This window comes from Dermacentor variabilis, chromosome 3, assembly GCF_050947875.1.
Source record: "Dermacentor variabilis isolate Ectoservices chromosome 3, ASM5094787v1, whole genome shotgun sequence".
Taxonomy (NCBI): Eukaryota; Metazoa; Arthropoda; class Arachnida; order Ixodida; family Ixodidae; genus Dermacentor; species Dermacentor variabilis.
In genome coordinates, this window is record NC_134570.1 from 214410633 (window position 1) to 214432839 (window position 22207).

At 42.1% G+C, this 22207-nt stretch overlaps 1 protein-coding gene across 2 annotated transcripts in view; it reads right to left on the reverse strand.

Moving 5' to 3' along the window:
- The window catches only part of D2hgdh (D-2-hydroxyglutaric acid dehydrogenase), a 106633-nt gene that overhangs the window by 15775 nt on the left and 68651 nt on the right, over nt 1-22207 (reverse strand). For both annotated transcript variants that reach the window (XM_075686838.1, XM_075686837.1), the window contains exon 6: nt 2540-2719. In XM_075686838.1, coding sequence (XP_075542953.1) covers nt 2540-2719 — 180 coding nt within the window. The remainder of the gene's footprint in view (nt 1-2539; nt 2720-22207) is intronic.

Consider the following 22207-nt stretch of genomic DNA (forward strand, 5'->3'; position numbering starts at 1 on the left):
CCATGGTGGCAGGAGCAGTGGCAACTGGCTGCTCCACATTGGTGAGGTATGAAGGTTCAAAACTGAAATTTACTCACTTAATGAACGCAGCCCCCACTTTTCCAACCAAGAAGTGCGTTTTTTTTTTTGCTCGCATAATGAGCGCGCCCTGAACTTGCTGCCATGAAGTAGGAGACACAGGGTACGATTCAACATCTGATATGGCGTCCGGCGGGTACAGTCGTGTCAGATGCCAAATCATACTGTGCATGTGTCTCCTACTTTTATTGCAATAGCAATTACATGGACGCTCTAGGCACATTTTTTGCCATTGTCGTCGCCGAGCACCGCGCGCTGTGCACTGTAGGTGTAAGTGAAAGTGCGAAATGAAAGCTGACAATCGTGGCTCAATCTCGCGCACACAAGGGTGGAAAGCATGTAGGCAGCGCACCATCTTCCAAAGGAAGGGGGGGGGGGGAGGAAGCGTTTTACTCCGGCTGAAACTGCGCATTGCACGGCCTCGCGCCCTACTTTGAAAGTGAGCTGAGCCTAGTTGCTATGGCGGCTCAAACCTTTGTTTGTGCGGCGTTCTCGCCTCTCAGTTTGTGTTGAAGCTATATGAAGCACGAAGGTCACTTCGGTCATTGCTGCTACCAGCATTTTTGACAGCGAGCGTCCACACTCATCGAGAGTGATGTGTTCACGTGTGCCTGTGCGCGCCGACACCATGCTTCTTAATATACACAGTAAGTAAATGTTTGCAGTTTATACAGCCGATAAAACTAATATCCTTACTGCGTATAGCTGTCTAAGCACTTGCTATCGCAACCGATGGTTCGCATTTCGGGCAAAACTGCAACTTTTTTAGAGGTGGTCACAGCAAAAAAGATCGCTAGAAATTTTACCCCTCATAATGAACGCACCCCCCAAATTTGCACATATTTTTCAGGAATAAAAGTGCGTTCATTTTACGACTGAATACTGTATTAGAAGCAAAAACTGCTTCAGCCAAGGTTAAGAAGTTCCAGACATTTTGGGGCCAGCTAGATCCCTTCTTCAGGGCGTGACTAAACTGGATGAAGAAACCACGTTCCTTAAACTCCTGTGTTTCTTGTGCTGCGATTCCTCCTCTCCATAGTGTCCCGAATGCCATGGGTGTACAGTGGGGAGAGTGTTCCCAATGACTGATTGATATTGCCATAAGAATTTTCAATCTTCCAAAACTCAAGCAACATTCTTCTCCTGGGTTGGTCTCGGTGTTGATCACAGAGGCACCATCAAAACCAATTGCATGGTTGTGCTTCTTGCAGTGTTCAGCGAGAGCATGGTGCTCTGCTTCAAGTTTCTGTACGTCATTCCTGCGCTGGCGTATTCTGTCAGAAAGATTATTGGTTTCACCACTGTAAGTGGCGGGCAGTTAGAGCACGCCATTTTTTAAGCACTTCCTTGGCATTTCTCCTTAGATGGTCGGTCCTTTGGCCGCATAAGCAACCTGTCGAGCATTGACACTGGCTTGTGCACAACTTTGACACTTTCTTTCGCCAGAACCCTCGAAAGCTGCTCGCTAATCCTAAAGTCAATGTGACAGGCTGACTTTGTCTCCTTTGTTGCCAGCGGAAGGAAGGTACGGGGGGGGGGGGACGACAACGATGGCGACCCTGTCCGTGCCACATTTGGCAGATGAAGCCTTTTGTGTCCCGATTTCTCCTTAACTCTGTGGTTACGGTGATTTATTCTTTCTTCCTGTCCTCTGATGTGCAGATTGTTTTTGTACAGAAAAGAAGCATTGAAATCACATCACTGAGGCTTTATGGGCGGCAGGGTGGTTGGAACTGAACTGCAAATACCAGCCAATGTGCATCACATTTTTCTACATGGAAAAAGTCATCCGCTCATCACGCCGACAGACTAAAACATCCAGAAAAGATAAAGTGCCATCTTCTTCTTGTTCCACAGTGAACCGGTCTGTGAAGTTGAGATGGTTGAGGGAGCTGTCCACAACTGACTTCTTCATGATGCAAAAGCCAAAATATTTGATGAATACTTTTGGAATAAAAGGCTGCAGTGCCGTCCCTTTGATACACTCCATTTACAGCTGTGACCAACACCCAATGCAGTTCGTCTGGCCTGCTGGTAGAACTCACCCTTGAAACTAAAGTAAGTTCTGTTCAAGCAGAACTCTAACTAACAGCACAGTTCATTGATGTTAGGGCTGGTCCTCTCATTCCAGCCTAAACGTTGCTGGTACATGCTTTGCATGTGCAGGCTTTTTCTCAGAGCACTTTCTGGTAAAATCACACATTACTTTTTTTTCCCTCATACTTTTTCGGTTCTCCTTTAGGATATCACACAAAAATTTTAAAACATGTTAGCGACAACTTCTGCTTTGCTTCCATTCAAAACCACAACAGCCAAGCTACAGTTGAGTGCATCGTATTACACCTTGCAACTAATATATCTTGAAATAAAGAAACAATATCTAAAGTTGCCACAAGTTAGCACAGTTACAGTTACTAGGAGCAGACGTGCATGGCTTTATGAAGCTACACGAAGCACTCACCAGCCACTTCAATGAGCAGATAGAAAGGGTGCTCCCCTTCCAAGGGCATCCGGAGGCGCAAGTTGTCTCGGACGCAGCGCATTGACTCCGCGTCCATCACCTCAAAGGATGAGAGGAATTCGGGCAGCTGCCGGCGTGCCATGTGGAAAGTCTGCAGCGTGGCCTTGAAACTAGGGCAGCCTGCACCAGGGGGAAGCCGGTCCATCACTGCAAGCTTTACTAGACGGTTGTATCTCATAATAATGAAGTCACTTAAGGCACTGATATACTGACAATAAGGAGCCTGCCATTAGGTCTATTTGCACGTGTCAGCACTGTGACAGGTGAGCAAAGGCGACTCCTGTCTGCCTGCGCTGCCTTATGCAAAGCCAAACAATGCCACTGTGCACACACATCAATAATGTGCACTTTTGTGAATTGAATAATTCAATTTCAATTGCAAGCTATCAGGAGTGGTGCACAAATTTATGCATACTATACACAAAGGACAGAGAAAGGTGCCTACAATGCAGCTATTTTCATCAACAAGCCCAATAAGACTGCAAGTTGTTCTTAGTGATGTTTCAATATTTTTACCAATACACATTCTAAGCAGTGAGAGAATGAGTATCCACTTTGCTGTACGCAATGTTTTATAGGACCTTTGATCTTTGGCTTCATTATAGCCACACAAAACCCACTGATATAAAATGTGGACAGCAAAATGTTGAAAAACAAAGGTGCCAGCCAATTTGCAGCCAAACTAGTCCATTGGCTTAAATTTAATTATTCGCAAGAGATGATGCACATAGCATTTCGTGTGTTGGGTTTTTGTTGCCTTTTGCTTATTGCCATGGTAATTATTCGCATGTGCTAAGGTAAGAGAGTGCCGTGCAGAAGAAGTCTTCAATTCTAACAGATTCCTGAACTAGTTTTGTTCCAAAACTTGCAGTCTAGATTGCATTTCAATGACTCTAACAGCAGCTCCAGTACGGCAAGAGTGAGATATAGCAAAACAGTCCACTTATTAACAATACACTCACGGAATGCTCACCGATATAGACAATTAAAGAAAATGTACACTATTCTACAAAGAAATAAATTTTCTAGGAAAGCTCCTTTAGTAAACAATATCTTAATACATTCTGGTACACAAAAGGTTAACAAATGTTTTCAAAGCACACACACACACACACAGCAACCTAAGTAAGAGCGATCACTGTCTTCACTCTTACATTTAGTTGTAAATGCAGTAGAAGCTACGCAAATAATGTGACCATCACTCAGCACAATTTGCCATGGTAAAGAACTGCAAGGACCTCTAGATGAAAATGCCATCAATATACATGATTTCTATAACCCATTATGACTGCATAATGTACGAAGTGTTACATTGAATTGTGCAATGATTTCATACACAGTAGAAGCTAATTGATAGATTTTTGTTAGTTATGTTTCCATGGAACTTATACTGTAAATCCCTGGCGCTGTTAGTTTCCATAACGTCATGTGTATTACGCTCCCATTTGTAATGTTTCTCTCCTCTTTTGTTAAGTCCAAAGAGTACAGTAGTGCAGCACCAGGCTGGCCTTGTCAATCCGTGGTGCCTACATTAACCTTTGCGTGTTGCCACTGAGGACAGCCACTTTCCAGGACCTGCTGTGAAGCAAAGAAGTACTGCCATTGTCGTGTTCAGGTCGTCGCCAGTCTTAACACAGCTGACGAAGTCGAAATCCAAGCCAAGAGGAGCTGATCGAAGGCACAAGCAGTCGCCCCCCTGGTTATGTGGATGCTGACTCATGAACTTGAAAACCTTGTGAGGTTACTTTGATAAACAAAGCAGAACAAAGCACCAATATGTTTGCTCCACCTACTGTCGAAAACTTAGCTTACAAGTTCTGTGTGTTTAGCAGAACTCTCCATAGATGGAACAAGAAGTGCGCAGTGATCTTTTCTGCACGGGTTGCTTTACGAAAACTCGGGATTATTGCTAACTGCCTGAACTCTGCAATCTAGAAGTCATACCCAGATCAGATTTCGTTTAGTATTTAAAATCAGGTGTGCACAATATTGTCGGCTAGCTTCCTCTGTTCTGTATTAGTGGCAGTTGCGGGAACCCTCCCATAAAAGCTAAAACATCGTAAAGCCCAATAAGAACGGTAAGGCCTCAATATTATCAAGAGAATGGCTGGCCTAGCTTCCCCCCAGGAAAGCACTGGTGATGATGGCAGGGTGCGACATACAGGGTGTCTACCAGGTTGACATATCTAAATTCCCCGAGTTTTCCAGGTTTTCCCTGAGTGCTTTTGCAAAATTCCCTGAGTGATGCAGAACTATGTTTTATGTCAAGACGGGCTGAAACCATATCGCCCGATGCTGTCAATCTCTAATAAACATATAAAAGAATTTAAGAAAAAACTATTTAATCCAATTTGAATACTAAGGAGAAGTGTTTATGTCATTCAAAAAGAGAATAAAAGGAAAAGGTTAGTAAAATGTGCAGCAAATAAAATGTCTTCGAAAAAAATTGCAAATCGAGTCGGACGTTCTCAAATATGAATGAAAAGGAGATGTATACAGAAGCTAATATTTTCGAATATGAGCCATTTCTATCAACTGATAGCGAGCGCAGTGGTATGAGGCCCAAACTTTCTCGCAATTGAGATGCTCTCTCTACAGTTCGTAAGTCAACCTCAACTGTCCTGACATACTCTCAGCCCACGCACGACGCCTCAGTGTTGTGTTTCACTGCTTTAAAGAGTTTATTTTAGTTATGATGAGGGACACCTGCACCTCGGCATCAGCCAACACTGTTTCTTGAGCTCAAGCTCCTTCAAAACAGCGGCAGCACGCTTCCTTTCCTGTTCATTCCTCAATGCGTAGGTCGTTTCTGTTCTTGTGCTCCTCCTGCCACTCGTTCACCCCACGGAACATTTGAAGCATCTTCTTGGTCAGTTGCACAATCCACGCGCGATTTTTCTAACTCCCTAGGGGTTGCGAAAACGTCCGAAAAATCGGCCAGTTGGAAAAAATAAATGCATGTCATTTACTGCCCTTTAGGGCTCAAACCGCCACAGGCACATTCGAAAACGCTCTGAAGGCGTGTAGGTACATGTATTAGGCATATCGGTTGTCGTTCTGTCACAAGAGATACCGGGTGCGCGCATGTATAATTAAGGAATACATACTGTGTCCCGTGGCAGTAGCCCCTTCCAACGCTTGTTATGCTTCACTGCAATACTTTTGAGCATGCTTCATCAAGTAACATTCCTGTACAGAGGCGAAGCTGACTTTCGGTAACCGGCATTATGCAACGCGCCGTGCTTTCTAAGCTTCTAAGCCAATCGTGAGGATCACAAATGTGGAGTCGGTGCCATTGCTGACAGCAACGAATTCTTTCAAAGAAAAACACGGCACCCAACGGCAAGAAGGTAAATAGCGAACATAGAAGCAGCTAGGCCTAGCGTTGCCGCAGTGGTGGCTGGCTGCCAGCGGATCTGCGTGCGAGAGCGCCGATTCGAGGCAGCGAGGTAATCAAAACGGCAGCGGTGGTGGCTTTGATTAAAGCCGTTTTGGACCTGCGGTCACGGCAAAAAGTCCAGAAAATCGGACGGGGAATGTTTCTTGCGTCCGAAAGTTGAGACGTTCTGATATATTGACTCTATGGGGTACGTGGTCGTGCCGTGAAGCCGTCGAAATTATCGGGCATCCGGAAAGTCGGTCGTTGACTATACACTGGCAACTCCTCCAGCCAACGACAGGGCGTCAAAGACAATTCAATACGATTCCTGTCTGTTGCTCGAGCCAGCATTACCGTGACTTTCGACCCCTTCAATACAATCGCAGCTAATTTTCCCTGATAGAGGCACAAATTCCCTGAGTTTTTCTAGACTACCCAAAATCCCTGAAAATTTCCGGTTTTCCAGGTTTTCCCGGTTGGCAGACACCCTGGACATAGCACCAACTGCGCCGCAGGTACGAGATTCCTGTGACAAGCCCCATGTTGAGCTGACTGGGCACTGTGCGAATGACAGAATGAGGGAGCAGGCCCAAAATTTTAATAAGAATGACACTTCCTGTGAGTAAACAGGGGAAGGGGGGAGATGGAAATTCAAGACGATGAGCAAAATGAGAACAAGGTGAAAGCGGGAGTCAATGTTTCGACAAGTGGACTTGTCTTTTTCAAAGCGACAACTCCACTTGTCAAAACGTTGGCTCCCACTTTCCCCTTGTTCTTGCTTTTCTCAACTTTCTGTGAGTGCAAGCGATGTGCAAATTTTGAGCATGATCAAAGGCACTGCCATAAGAGAAACACTGGAGATGTTTTATATTGGGGCGCACGTCTCTGCAATGAGTACGTTTCATGAAAAAGATTCTTCCACCTCCCACGACCCGACTCGTATGTATCGCTGACAGTGCGATGGTCACTGTTGTTGAGATGTGCACTGCTCGGGTTACCATTGCTGGTCACCAGGTGGTTATTTATTTTATTTATTATTTATTTATTTGATACCTGCTTCGCCTTTGGAGGCATTACAGCAGGGGGATACATAAAAATAAGCATCATTTGACACATTGGATACAATCATAGGCGGTAGATTATTCCACTCTCTTATACATCTAACAAAAAATGAATAGCGGAAGACGTCACCTTTAAAGGAAAATTCGTTTATTTTGAGAATGTGGTCCCTTCTTTGAGATATATAGGACGGCTCTTGAATGTACTTCTACTTATTGATTCCAGTTTTATTTTTAGTTTTTTTTTAGTTTTTCAGTTTTTTAAAGTTTTTTTATTTTTACGATCCTTGCGCAGCGCCCTCACAACCTCATACTCCGATTTGATTTTTTTTTCTGCCAATTCCTCTCTGATGATGATGATGATGAGATGATGTGGACAGTTGGATTTAGTGGGACTGGCTGATCTGATGATGACGACGTGCCTTGCTTGATGCTGGCTTCCATGTTGGCCAGCGCTTGCTACCCTTTGTAAACACACTGTGTAAATCGTTTATCTACTCTATTTCCATGTAAGAATATTAAAGGGGCCCTGAACCACTTTTTATCGAAGTTAAGAAATGCATTTTAAGTTAAACTAGATTATTTCAGAAATACTTAGCCACAAAAAGTACTTCACTGCATTCAGCAGAAGCCAATGCGTTCAGCAGACGCGGAGTTATTGGCAATCGAACAGCCCCTTTGTGGTGCTTCTGCTCCTTCTTCAATGACTTGCACTGTGAAGGCTACGGCAGAGTCGGGCGTGCCCGCAATGCCCTACCTCCCGAACGTCACCGTGGCACGCATGTTCCCGTAGACGCCATTACTTCCGATTTTGGTGCCTACAAGCGCCAAATTCAGTTGTCCTTAGCTTGCTGCAGTGTGCTCAGCCAGTGGACTTGTTGCAGCACCCTGCGGCGGTCACCGTATCTACACTATGTAGCAGACCGCAGCTACATGCAACTGCAGTGTTTGCTTTGTGCACAACAGGCGTTGAGTGCGCGCTCGTGCTCATATGCTCCTGTCTGGCAGTGCTACGTGGTGTGGATCAGCTTTGTCCTGCACCAGCCTGACCGACGGATAGTAGCCACATTCAACTTGCACATTTTGAAGGTCTATCAACAGCTCAATAAGAAGTGAAGTTTACCAAGGCGTCTAACCAGAAGTGGCCAGGAGTGAGCGCATGATGCAAAGCATGCGTATGGTCTGGCCTTAAGTTTTGCATCGTTTGAGTCAAGCTGAGTGTTCAAAACTAGTTGAAATCAGTAAGATCCGACAGCTACGACACCGAAAAGCAGTGTTGCTAGAGTTCAATTCCTACACGGATGGCTGCGACCGAGCGTGAGCAGACGATAGTTGGCTTCTTCTGGAAGCACGTAATTATTATCGAAATTCGAAAGCAGATTTTTGCTACTTCAGCCTATTGATTAAACTGCATCAATAAATAAACACAGTAATAGCAGGAAGAAGCACACTGAGCCAAACACCCTTCTTGACAGAGGTCAGCTATTGGCCAATAGCAGCCGCATCTGGGAAACTGCTATATTACGAAGTAAAGCATCCGGAAAAGACTGAGGAGCAGGCTTCTGCTGAAGAGAGAGCGTTTGAGAGAAAGATGACTCTGCGCTCCGCTTGTGAGCTTCATGCACCGCGCATGACTGCTAAATTTGGCTGAAATGTTCACAGCAGCATATGCTATCCGGGAACTGCGTTTATTCACAAAGTCCGAGAGGTGCTTCAGGACTCCTTTAAGAAACACGGTGATGAATGTGTCAGTGACACAGAAGTTTCTTTGCATGCCACCGAAAGTGCCTTTTTTGGAGACTTATCCAAGATTCGATACTGCATCACATCGCATCCTTTTAGCACCTTCTGTATGCAAGATGTATGTGCACCTAGTTTGTGTATAAATATTCTTTCTGCTGCAAAGAAACTTCAGTTGGTAGTGGCATCTGATACAACCAGGCCATCATTATATATCGCTTACGTAAAATTCCACACTTAAATGATGCCATTGGCAGAAATATTCTCACTATCCCCAACATTACAAAATATTTTTTACAGAATAATGTTTTACTCCCAAAATCATGCAGCAACTATGGCAAACAAACTGCTGGTTTTGCTGTCGTGAAAATTTGGAATGGCTTACCGGCTCATGTAAAATCTTCACCAACATTATCACTGTACCAAAATTCACCTAAAACTTATATTGCAACTTTGTAAACTGTATCCCTACATTAATGCACTTTTTCCGTATCCTGTGGTTGCTCTTCGTATACAGTCCTTGTGTTATGCTTTACTGTTTCAACATTGCAGAAATTGTGTATTTGTCCTTGTTTATATCTAATCACAATCTATGGCTTTTTTATTAATGCATTTTTATGCAACTGAGAACAACAGCTCCTGCTGCAGTTTCTAACTGTGGGACCTCTCTCAGTATAACATCTCCTATACATACCATGTATTTCTGATGAAACAAAACATAATCTGAAAATGAGGTGCAACAGCAAGCGAAGAGTGTGCCCAATGGTTTTGTCCACTTGCAGTGAGTGTGGAGCAGTTCGACTACATGCAACTGTGGCCCTCCCACTGGCTACTGTGACAAGTGCACCAGACCAACCATTAAAAAATCTTACTTTTGTTACGCGTATAATGTTAAAAATAAAAACAAGCTTTCTGATCATGACAAATGTGCCCACAATGCTGTTTGTTAGTCTGAGCTGATACTTTTGAAAGTGGCTTTTCATTCGTTGCTACCGTTTAATTTCTTTTTTCCCCAGCACTTCCTGTAAAGCATGGTGACATTTGGCATATGAGGAATACAACTGGACTGCCAGATAAAACATGATTGCCTGCCTTGACTGTGGCATGCCAATAGCGATTGATCCAGTGTCTCGATGATGGCAGTGGCGGTGATTTATTGGCATCCTCTTTGAAACGGGCTGGTGATCACTTGAGTTAATCGGGAGTGCTTTTCATTCTAGCATTTTTGTATGCGTCTCTTTAATCTTTCTTTTTTCCTCCTTGAAACATCTCTATTTACTAAGGGTGCATAATAGTGATTTTTGAGACCGAATAGAATATGAATCGAATAGTACCAGAAGCAAATCGAATGAAATCGAATCAAATATAGAAGATGATGAAGCAACATTTACTGGGCCTGAAATAAATCGGTGGTGCACGCAGGCACCAGACGAAGTGGTTCCCTAGTTACGGGACCCATATGTTCCCAGCAGCTCCTGGCCCCTGTCCGTCAGTGAGAGCTGAATCGGTAGGGCGGGGCTGGACAACAAGGTCTCTCATTGCTCAAGGGGTTGGGGATTGGGGGTGTTGGTGGGAAGGGGAGTAGGGGGGGTCTCGAGTTCTGTGCACTTTGCCAAGACGTGCGGCAGGGCGCCCTTTTCTCTTCTGCAAAAAGGACAGAGCATATCATGTTCTGCAGGGTACATGCGGTTCATCAGTACAGGATGCGCAAGCGATCCTGCCTGCGCTCAACGCAGGATCGTTTGTTGTTGCCTGGTGAGTTTGGGGTGCGGTTCTGGCAGTCTGCACCTTTCCTCTCGGTTAAAATATATATACTATATATATATATATATATATATATATATATATATATAGAAGAGATTTCAAGTAGTTTTAAAATAATGACCAGTCGTTATCAAGTTGCTACAATACGATGCTCCCAACCTAGTATTCTTAAAGTTGGTAAGTTTCTCTGATTGCATTGTATATTATGAAGTGTTGTTTATTAAAAGCACAAACGGAGCATCAGGAGCAAATGCGTAGTTTCTTTGCACACAGAGGACTCTTAAGAGTGTGAATGATCGCTGTATATATATATACTGTATATACTGCCTGTAAAGTATGGTTATCTAAGTGATGGGTAGTTGAAGGGATATTCATTTCGTCTGCTGATAAAGTTCCGATTGGCTAGGCTGGGTTACATGTCAGGAGATAGGCACCCCCAGCCAATCAGCACTTCAGCAGCAGATGAAAAAGACATGCTCACTAGAATACCCACCCTGCTCTACTACACAAGTCCTCATGTTTTGTGTATATACAATGCCCGCAGGGTGAAAATTTACCATACCTTTGTTCCAACATTATGTTTAAGTGGGCACAGTTGATGCTTCGAAATATCCAAAAAGTACTATAAAAATATTTGCATTTACAAATAGTGAATATTTGATTCAAAGACCAAATCGATTAGGACACTATTCGATTTGTTATTTGAAAGTTTTGAATATTTGCACACCCCTAATATCTACCTTGTATCGCTACCTAGCTGCAACGGATCCAGTTATATCACCAATACTCTAAACGTCTCTTGCTTATCTTGACTGCTGACTGGTTGATGCTTCTGTCCACTTTAAATACAAGTGCCTCTGGAAGGTGTAAGTTACTTACGGGTCTCACTGGATGAATCCCATTGCATTCCATTAGGATGTGCTGAGTGGTCTCCGGATTTTTGCTGCAGTGTACGCATGCCTCATCTAGGTGCCAATATTTGCTCCAGTATTTGTGTTCTAAGGAAACCAGCTCAAGCCCCAGATAGCAAGGCACTACTCTTTGTGTTATCGTACAAATTTTCCTGTCGAATTTCTTTCTTCCCATTCTTGTAAATCTCTGGTATTTTTTTTTCCATTCTTTGTATCCAATTCACTGTCTCTGTTTCTCTCACTTTCCTTCTGATGACTCCTGGTTGTCTATCTACACTTTCAATCACTCTGCCCTTGGTTGCCAACTTTCATGACCTCTTCCTCCATTCTGTGTTCGCGCTTTTCAGGTACAGATACTTGTGCAATTAAGCCGCCTATTTATTTTTATACATGATCCTAAGTCTTTCTTTAAAACTAATTTAGCTCTGCACTTTTCTGACTTCAAAAGAGGCCCAACCCGTGTCACCCTGCACTGCCTATTTTGTGGTTTTTACTGCGAACTCCCAAAGCCAACCGATCCTTGGTTAACTTCTATACTTCCCCCAGACACGCAGCACTGCCCCCTATACATAAACATTGAAACTCAATGCTGGCTCATTTAAACTCATGTTTTGCATGAGTCACATGGGTTACATGAGTTACATACATGGCAGTGAATGGACATTTTGGTAGTGCTCTGTATGTCCTCATTTTTGTGCTGTGCCTGTTAATGTTGTCACCATAACAACTAGCTTGGTTATAGAACCTAATTCAGACATTTTGGTGCTTTGCCTGCTTCTTTTGTCTACATTCAGTCAAAAGTATGCTTCTGTCATGAAGATATTGAAAGAAAAACAAAGTCACATTTGTGGGTATCTAACAGTGATGCTAGCTTTCACTGCAACAAGACATAAATGTCTACCTGGAAGAATACTGCCCTCATATATGACCATCGCTTACAGCCATCTTGCAAACAGTGATGGAACTAAACACAGTACAAGTTTTGTATATGCATCTAGGACGTTCTTTTTTTAACTGGTCTATTCTATTTTTGATCATGTGTCTCTATAATTGCACCAATGTCTGTCTCAAAAAACAAGTGTTAGCTTCAACATTGTGTGCATCATTCCCATTTTCCCTTATCATGTTTCAAAAACCACAAGGCAAAAATTACGACCAATGTGGAATTGGCGACATGGCATCAACCCTTATATATTACTTACTGCTTTCGCAGATTGGCCTCATGGACATTTTTGTGTGATGCTGCGTTTCGGCATAAGCGTATGTAGGCGGTGAAGCCCAACTGCAAGTGAACTGCAATGGATTGATTTTTACGTGGCACTGGGAACAACTGATGTGCCCGGTGTTTGCTGAATCGGACTTCTTCCCACTTCACGAATGGCAACTGTGCGCCCTGGGAAATGCTGGTGGTATCCTTCAGCTACAAAAGCCTCGAAGCGGCACTACGACGATGGCGTGTGGAGCTGGCGAGATGGCATCAACCCTTATATATTGCTTACTGCGTTTGCAGATTGGCCTCATGGACATTTTTGGGTGATGCTGCATTTCGGCATCAGCTTATATAGGCGGTGAAGCCCGACTGCAAGTGAACTGCAATGGATTGCTTTTTACGTGGCACTGGGAACAGCAGATGTGCCCGGTGTTCGCTGAATCGGACTTCTTCCCACTTCACGAATGGCAACTGTGCGCCATGGGAAACGCTGGCGGTATCCTACAGCTACAAAAGCCTCGAAGCGGCACTACGACGACAGGGCGTGGAACCGGTAAGATGGCATCAACCCTTATATATTGCTAACTGCTTTTGCAGATTGGCCTCATGGACGTTTTTGTGTGACGCTGCGTTTCGGCATCAGCGTATGTAGGCGGCGAAGCCCGACTGCAAGTGAACTGCAATAAATTGCTTTCTTTGTGGCACTGGGAACAGCAGATGTGCCCAGTGTTCGCTGAATCGGACTTCTTCCCACTTCACAAATGGCAACTGTGCACCTCGGGAAACGCTGGTGGTATCCTTCAGCTACAAAAGCCTGAAGCAGCACTACGACGATTGCGCGTAGAACAGGCGACATGGCATAAACTCTTATATATTGTTTACTGCTTTCGCAGGTTAGTCACAAGCACTATTCTTCGATGAATGTTTGCATTGATTTGCCGGTTCCACCTCATACTCTGTTTTTCTTGTGTTCAACGCAGTGTGTTTCTTTGAAGTCGCACAGGATACACGTAAGACATGAGTTTCTTGTTTGGAGACATTCCGCTTTCTATTTACTGATTTTGCTGCTGTGTGGAGGTGATATAGAGCCAAAGCCAGGGCCCTATACTGCACAGTTTGAACGAATACTTGAAGGCCAAAACACAATATTGAAAAAGCTGTCAGCAATGGAGAACAAGTTCTCTGCTGAAATAGAAGAACTGAAGGCTCGTATTGTGTCATTAGATGAAACAATCACAGGAGTGGATGATATTCGTTTTTCACTGGCTAACGTTGAAGCACAGCAGCGTCAGAATCAGGCAACTATGTCGGCTTTTGGTTCAAAAATTGACGATATTGAGAATCGTCAAATGCGGGATAATCTACTTTTTTAAGGTTTTGAAGATAGTGATACTGGTGAAAATACAAATAAATCAAGTGAACTTTTCTCAAACATGTGTTGCACTAAATTGGAACTTAATGCTGTTGGAATCGAGCACGCTCACAGGATAGGAACCTATCGAGCAGATGAAGCATGCCCACTTATCGTGAAGTTTTCTTCTTTCAAAGAACGCCAACAATTGTTAAATAATGTACGCAAGTTAAAGGGCACGAACTATAGCATTTCCGAAGATCTTTCACGCGTGGTGAGGGATAAAAGAAGCCATTTATTGAATTTTGCGAAACAGAATCGGCAAGAAGGTATAAAACAGTACTAAAGTTTGATACTTTGTATATGGACAACGAATGCTATCAGATTGATAGCATGGCCAACAAAGTGAAGCAGATATGACCATCACTAGTTACTGAGATAAAGGAAATGCTCAGTGTTTTGGTGATAAACTGTAGCAGCATAAGAAATAAAGTTGATTCTTTCCATATCCTTGTTAGATCAGTTGAGCTGACAATAGTTATTGGCACCGAGTCATGGCCGGACTCTTTCTGAAGTTTTCCCAGATGGCTATCATTGTTTCAGATGTGATCGAGGAGCAAGAGGGGGAAGGGTATTTATTCTTGTTTGCTCAAGCTTATCGTGGGTGCTGCTGGAATGTTCTACAGCTGAGAGTCCGTTTCTTGCAAAGTGAGGCTATCTAATGAAAAAAGGTAGTTACTGAATCATGTTACCATCCTAATGGATCATCATATGACCAGTCTGTTCATCCGTCTGCGTTCGTAGATAGTTTGAAAACGACATCATGATTTCAATCTTCCGGATGTAGACGGATCGTGCAGTGGTCACTGGCCGCGTGTGTCCTGCAGGTTTCAATATTCGTGATGCATCACGGAACAACGGCACAGGTCATGATGCCTTGATTTGCTCTTATGTAATGTTCCTAATGCCTGGCTTAAGTGACCATCGTGTTTTTACTGCCAATATAAACGTTCAATATGTGTCCACGCTGAAAAAGAAACCCAGAAAGATTTACATGTATAAGAGGGCTGATTTTAATGCTATTATATCGGCATTTGAGTCATATTTTCCTACCTTTGAAGCATTAGTTGAAGAATTGAATATTGAACAGTTATGGATGCTGTTTAAGACAAGCTTTTTGAATTGCACGATACCTTTGTTCCTACTTATGTTATCTCATCTAAACAGTCAAAGGATAAGCCTTGGTTTAATCATCAGCTGCACACACCAATACGAAAATTTAAGAGAGTATTTCAAGTTTGTGAGAGCAAAGTCCCAGGATTCTTAGAGCTGAAATGCCTGGAAAAAAACTTTCAGGGTTTTGCAGAGAAGGCCAAGCATACTTATTTTGAAAACCTTGGTGTAAAGTTTCTCAATAATTCCAAAGAGTTCTCAAGATTTGTTAGGTGTAATGGTAAAGAAAGCAATTAATCCCCCCTTGAAGAGCTCGGACACCATAATTGATGATGATGAAGACAAAGTGAAACTTTTTAGCTATTTTTTCTTGTCAGTGTTTAGACCAAAGTGTTCTCGCACTGTTAATGTCATCTTCCAAATGGAAATTAATCAAATGCCTCAGATCATATTTGGTGTAGAAGGTTTGCGTTATTCCTGCACGAGATGAAGCCAATGACTGCTTGTGGCCCTGATAATATTCCAGCAGCAATTCTTAAAAACTGTTCTGGAATATTGTGCTTTTACTTTTCTCAGTTATTTACAAAGTGTTCATCTGAGTCTTGTTTAGCACATGATTGGAAGCTGGCACGGGTTGTACCCATTCACAAAGGCAGATCGAGAAGTGCTGTTGAGAAATACAGACCAGTGTCCTTAACAAGTATCACATGCAAGGTAATGGAACACATAATTTGTATTACAATCATGTTGCATTTAGTTAAACACAATATTCTAAGCTTTAGTCAGCATGGTTTTCGACAAGGTTTTTTGTGTTCAACACAGTTAGTAGAATTCTTTCATGATCTGGCCACGGCAATAGACAAAACCAAAATAATAGATTGCATATTTCTAGTCTTCAAAAAAAAGCCTTCAATGTGGTTGCACATGATCTAATCTCAAAACTTAGGGCCTACAAATTCAAAAACAGTGTCATAGTTTGGATTGTCGAATATCATCGTGCAAGGCAGCAGTCTGTGGTGCTCAATGGTTTTTCTTCTGTATATGTTCCAGTAAACTCAGGTGTTCCTTAGGGATCAGTTTTCAGTCCACTTTTATTTTTACTCTTTATTAATGATATTGAAACTTAGCTTAGGTGGGCTTGGGTTTGGCAGCAGCGCATCAGACAGGATGCTCAAGCCATTCTGCTTTATTGTGCAGGCCCTGGCTGTCTTTCTTCAAGTCCAGCCACCACTGGGTTGCACTGAAGGGCAACTAATTTCTACAGTTGCCTATCACCCGGAAATCAAGTCATCAGCACGAGCAGACTTCTGCCCCCTCGTCGAGATTGCCGAGCCTTTCCTCATTGCTTCGTGTCCACCTTCAGGTTTGGCCACTGCTTCGGTGACGTCACATCACATGGTCATTCCGGTGGCCATAAGAAGAGGCCCCCTGACTGTTTCAACCAGTCGGCTTGGCAGCAGCGCATCAGACAGGATGCTCGATCCAACCTGCTTTATTGTGCAGGTTAGTGATCCTTTCTGAATGAAGTGCTATAATAATGACGACCGCTTTTTATTGCTGCTGCCGAGCCCACTTGGCCTAAAGTGTGTTCTATCTATTGTTCCCTTCAAAATAAGCCTTCTAATTTGTGGTGACATCGAGTCAAATCCTGGGCCAACAGAGGAAATGTTGGAAAAAACTAACGGGGCAGGCTATTATTACTGCTTCAATCAATGCTGTCTTGACTAAACAAGGAAAGCCTGAGGAGGATGCAGCAAGTTTACATGAATGATTGAGTGGCTTAGAAGCTAAGGTGACCTCTCTTGGCGCATTGAAGGAAGACGTGAGTGTCCTTAAAAACCACTGTGGCTGAACTGGAACAAAAACGTTTCAAGCTTATTAAACACAGTAGATGGATGAGAAAATAGGGGTCGAAGAATTAACTTGATTATTTATGGCATTGAAAAACAAAACAATGAAACTTCTGATAGTCTTGCCACGAAGGTAAGGGAGTCTGTGTTTCTCAAAAAAGCTCCATGTAACTGTTTCTGGAATAGAATGGTGTCACAGGTTGGGAAGGAAAAAATGGAAAGAAAAAAGGCGGTTATCGTCCCGTAATTGTGAGGTTTCTGGATTATTACGAAAAAAATATTGATGCTGAAGGCCAGTCCCCCCCCCCCCCTGCAGCTCAAGGGCTCTAAAATATCAGTTTCCGAGGACTTCTCTCTTGGCGTTTATCAAACAAGGAAAAAAACTATGAAAAAGTTCTGCACAAGAAAGGACAAAAGGTGCCAAGGTAAAGTTAGTCTTTGATAAATTGAATGTAGATAAGACATTATTCGCCCGAAACAAAGTGTAAGACAAGCAGTATAGGATTTCTAAAGCTAATTGGCATAACAAAACAAAAAGCAGGATATTTGTGAGTTTTAAATGTTAACTGCCGTAGTGTTGTGAACAGTCATTCACTTGGAAGGTCTCTTACTTGCTCATGACCCTGACACTGTGGTGCTGACTGAGACGGGGTTAAGCGAAGGTGTATACGACAGCAAATTTGTCCCGAATATTTACAAGGTATTCAGGAAAGATCGTGACAGAAGAGGCGGAGGAGAGGCTGTATTATAGAAACCATTGTTGCAACTCATGAGGTTACCTGACATTACTGGAGTCGAGGGCATATTTTGTAAAATTTATTCAAATAATATTAAGTATATTCTCGGAGCTGTGTATAGGCCTCCGAGCTCTTCTGTCGCTATCTTGCACCACTTAAAAGAATATTTTCAGTCTTATGTAAAAGCAGAAGACAGAATAATTATGGCCAGTGATTTCAATTTCCCAAACATTGATTGGTCCAATTTTTTCAACCCAATCATTTAATTTGATTGAGAATAAAATGCTGGCCCACGTATTTAATTTAGATCTTATGCATGTTGTAAATGAGCCTACAAGAATCCAGCACAATTCAGCGTCTATATTAGATCTCTCTTTTTCTAAGTTTTGACAGTGACATTGTTTTGACATTGACACTGAACGATCTTTTCTTAAACCACCTGCCTGATATTAAAACCTTTCTAAATTTCCAACGGGCAGATAATTTATTTATTTATTTTTATTTGTTACATACTGCCGTTCATTTTTTGAGGCCTTAGGCAGCAGTGGGAATAGGAATGCAACTGAGTGGAAGTTCAGTACACTAAAGCAAAACAAAATCACATAACAAAAGAAAACATCAAATGACACGCGCCAATGCGTACAAGCGAAGGTACCAACATTGATTCCAATACACAAAACGATAATGTGCACACACACTTCAAATGTGAAGGTGCCTATAGCGCTAAACTTCTGATCACTTGTAGGAATGAATCAATATTTGGCCGTTCAACCATATCTGCATATAAGGCTTTCCGGTCTGCAATTGTCCGAGGAAAGAAAGAGTACATGAACATGTTAGTCCTGCATTTAAACTCAGATACCTTTTTTGGGTGAACAGACCGAGTAAGGTGGCTTATGGCAGGTGCTATTAATGCAGATAGATCAATTCTTAACATGTTCTCATATAGTGAATAAAAAGTTTTAACCTGTCGTGATAACGCGTCATTTCAAGTTTTTTCTAGTTCTGCTTTTTGTAGGAGGTTAGATGGGGATACTTTCCAGCTACAACAGTTGAAGATGAATCTAATAGATTTTCTTTGGATGCTTTCTAGTTTTAGTTAGTTAGCTTCTGTCCAGGGATCCCAGGCCGCTGCAGCGTACTCCAGTATGGGCCTAATGAACGTCTTGTATGCCAAAAGCTTTATTTCTGTTGTTGAGTGACCCAGCATGTGCCGAAGGTATCCCAATTTTCTGAAAGTTTTTTTAAAATGAACATCACATGTTTATTCCAGTGCAAATCAGTGGTTATTATCACTCCTAAATACTTGTAGCTATGCACTATGCTTAAAGGTTCATTATTGAAGTAATAGGTGAATTCAAGTGGTTGATTTTTATGGGTTATGGTCGTTGCTACCATTTTTCAACTATTTATGATCAACTGCCATGTGCTACGCCAGTTGGCAATTGTGCTTAATGCTTTGTTCAGTGAGACCTCATCATTAGGGCTAAAGATTTCCTGGTATATGACGCAGTCATCCGCGAACAGGCGGATTTGGACACCTACGTCCTGGACAATGTCATTAAGGAACAAAAGAAAGAGAAGAGGGTCGAGAATGGAGCCCTGGCGAACACCAGACGCCACAGAAGCTGAAGGGGAAGATATACCATCAATGACTACACACTAGCACCTAGACGTGAGGTATGCAGCAATCCATGCCAGAAGGCAGTCATATTTAAGAATGGGCTTCAATTTTAGTACTAACTTAGAATGAGATACCCTATCGAAGGCTTTCTCGAAATCCAAAAAATATTATGTCCATCTGTTTACGCCTGTGTAACGCTATAGCAATGTCAGTTGTTGCTATTAGTTGGGTTACTGTAGCGTTGGGTTACTCCTCTGCGCACTCCATGTTGCCGGTGGTCAAGAAGATTATTGTTCTCAATAAAGGAGGATATATACTGAAATATAATACGTTCAAGCAGTTTCACTGAAGTACATAGGATCGATATAGGCCTATATGAAGAAGGTGATGAATGGTCGTCTGATTTAGGTATGGGAGTAATTTTAGCTAATTTCCAATTGTCCGGACCTTCCGCACGAGTCAATGATTTGCGAAATAATAAGGTTAGATACTTCGCGCGCCATTCAGCATATCGTAGCAGAAACGCGTTCAGTATCTCATCAATACCAGGTGATTTCTTGATGTTTAAATTCAGAAGCATTGCCAGGACACCATCCTCACTAACAGATACATCATCTATAGGCAGTATTTCTTGGAAAAGCGAGGTGTTTGGAGTGTTACCATTATCCTGCATCAACACAGAACAGAAGTATGCTTTAAGTGTTTTACCTATATAAAAATCATCGTCCAGAAGTGCATCACCGATGGATAGACGTGGTAATGACTTCTTTTGCGTGCCTTTCTAATGACTCGATTATTGACATGCTTGCCTTCCATCATGACGGTCTTAAAGACAACCCATGCAGTATAAAAGATTTGTGGCTTGTCTTTCAAGAACATTATTCATGAATGTGTTGAGTGTTTCATTCCAGGGATAACCAAGAAATGCTGTAACCGCAATCCTTGGATTAGCAGAGAAATGTTGCATTTACAGCGTACGTTAAAATGCCTGAAGAAACGGGCAAAGTCAGCTGTCATTTGCACAGCCACAGTTCTTGAAGAGGTGTCACAAAAATTTAAAAATCAGGTCACACTTGATAAACAAAGCTATTTTAGTGCTCAACTCCCATTATTTATTAAAACTTTGCCTGAGAAATTTTGGAGGGTGATTACTCCAAGTTTTAGCTCAAATGACATGTTTCTAATATAAATGGCACTTTTGTACGGGATGATAATGCAGCGTGCGTAGCCTTTAATAGCCTTTTCAAAACTGCTTTCACTGCTGACAATGGTCATCTCCCACCACTTGGTGTTTTTATCTCCTATCCCTGATGTTATCATATCTGAAAATGGAGTGTTTAACCTATCGTTAAAACTTGATGTGAAGAAAACACCCGGTCCAGATGACGTTCCAAATGCCTTTTTAAAACAGTATGCTTAATGGTGCTCCAAATATTTATGTGTGATGTTCAAAAGGTAGCGTCAGGAAGGTACTTTACCAGATTACTGTAGAGTCGCAAGAATTAAACCTCTACATAAATGTGGTGCCAAAAAATGTATACAAAATTATCGGCCAATGTCACTTACTTCTACTGCATGCAAGCTACCTGAGCATATTATTCATAAACATTTAACTGACTTTTTAGAAGAACATCACGTAATATCAAAAGGTCAACATGTCTTCAGAAGGGGATACTCAACATGTACACAGCTGGTAGAGTCTATTCATGATTTTTCACAAGCAGTTAACGAAGGCAAACGAATTGATGCAATATTTTTAGACTTTCGCAAGGCTTTCGACATGGCTTCGCACAGAAAGCTCATTCATAAATTACACTTTATAATAACAAATGACAAACTAATAGCCTGGATCAAAGTTTACTTGTCAAACCGGCGTGAGTTTTTTTTTTTTATGCTCACGCCCACAACTTCCCGGTCAAGTCCGGAGTCCCCCAGGGATCTGTTCTTGAACCACTTTTATTTCATATTTTTATAAATTATATTGGCCGTGATCTTTCTGTCTGTGTTAAGTTATATGCTGATGACTGTGTCCTTCATGAAAAACAATTATATTGAGAATTAAATTAGGCTTAACAACGACCTTCAAAAGGTAAAAAGTTGGCATGACATGCGGCAAATGGTAACAAAACTTGATAAAACAGTACATATGAAAATAACACTTAAAAGGAACCTTCTCTGTTACCAGTATAGTATTACTGATCACATACTTTCCAAAGTCACATGCTACAAGTATCTGAGCCTCTGGATTTCTAATAACCTTTCTTGGAGTAAACATATTGATATTGTCACTGCTAATGCTCTTCGTAAACTGTTCTTTTTAAGGCGGGCATTAGAGTATGCTACCCCTGAAACTTGCTTGCTTGCTTATAAAGGTACTGTACGACCAGTCTTAGAATATGCTGTTGTAATCTGGGACCCCTTCACTAATACTAACATTTACAAATTGGAAAAGGTTAAAAAAAAGCAGTGAGATTTATCTATCATGCCTACGGATGTGCATCCATTATGGACCATCTGAAAAGAAGCGGTTTAGCGTCATTAACTAATTTGAATCGTATTTGTCGCTTTAAATTGTTTTTCCAATTAGTTAATGGGCACTACAATATTGACACCTCACAAATAATTAGTTATTCCTGTGGTTACGCCACATGTATGTGACATTCTCTGTCAGTAAAACCATTATTAGCAAGAACTAACTCTTACAAACATTCCTGTTTTTCTAGAACCATAAACGACTGGAACAACCTTGCCCACAGTATAGTAATGGAAAATTCATTGTTATTGTTTGAGGTGCATATTCAGTAATTATTG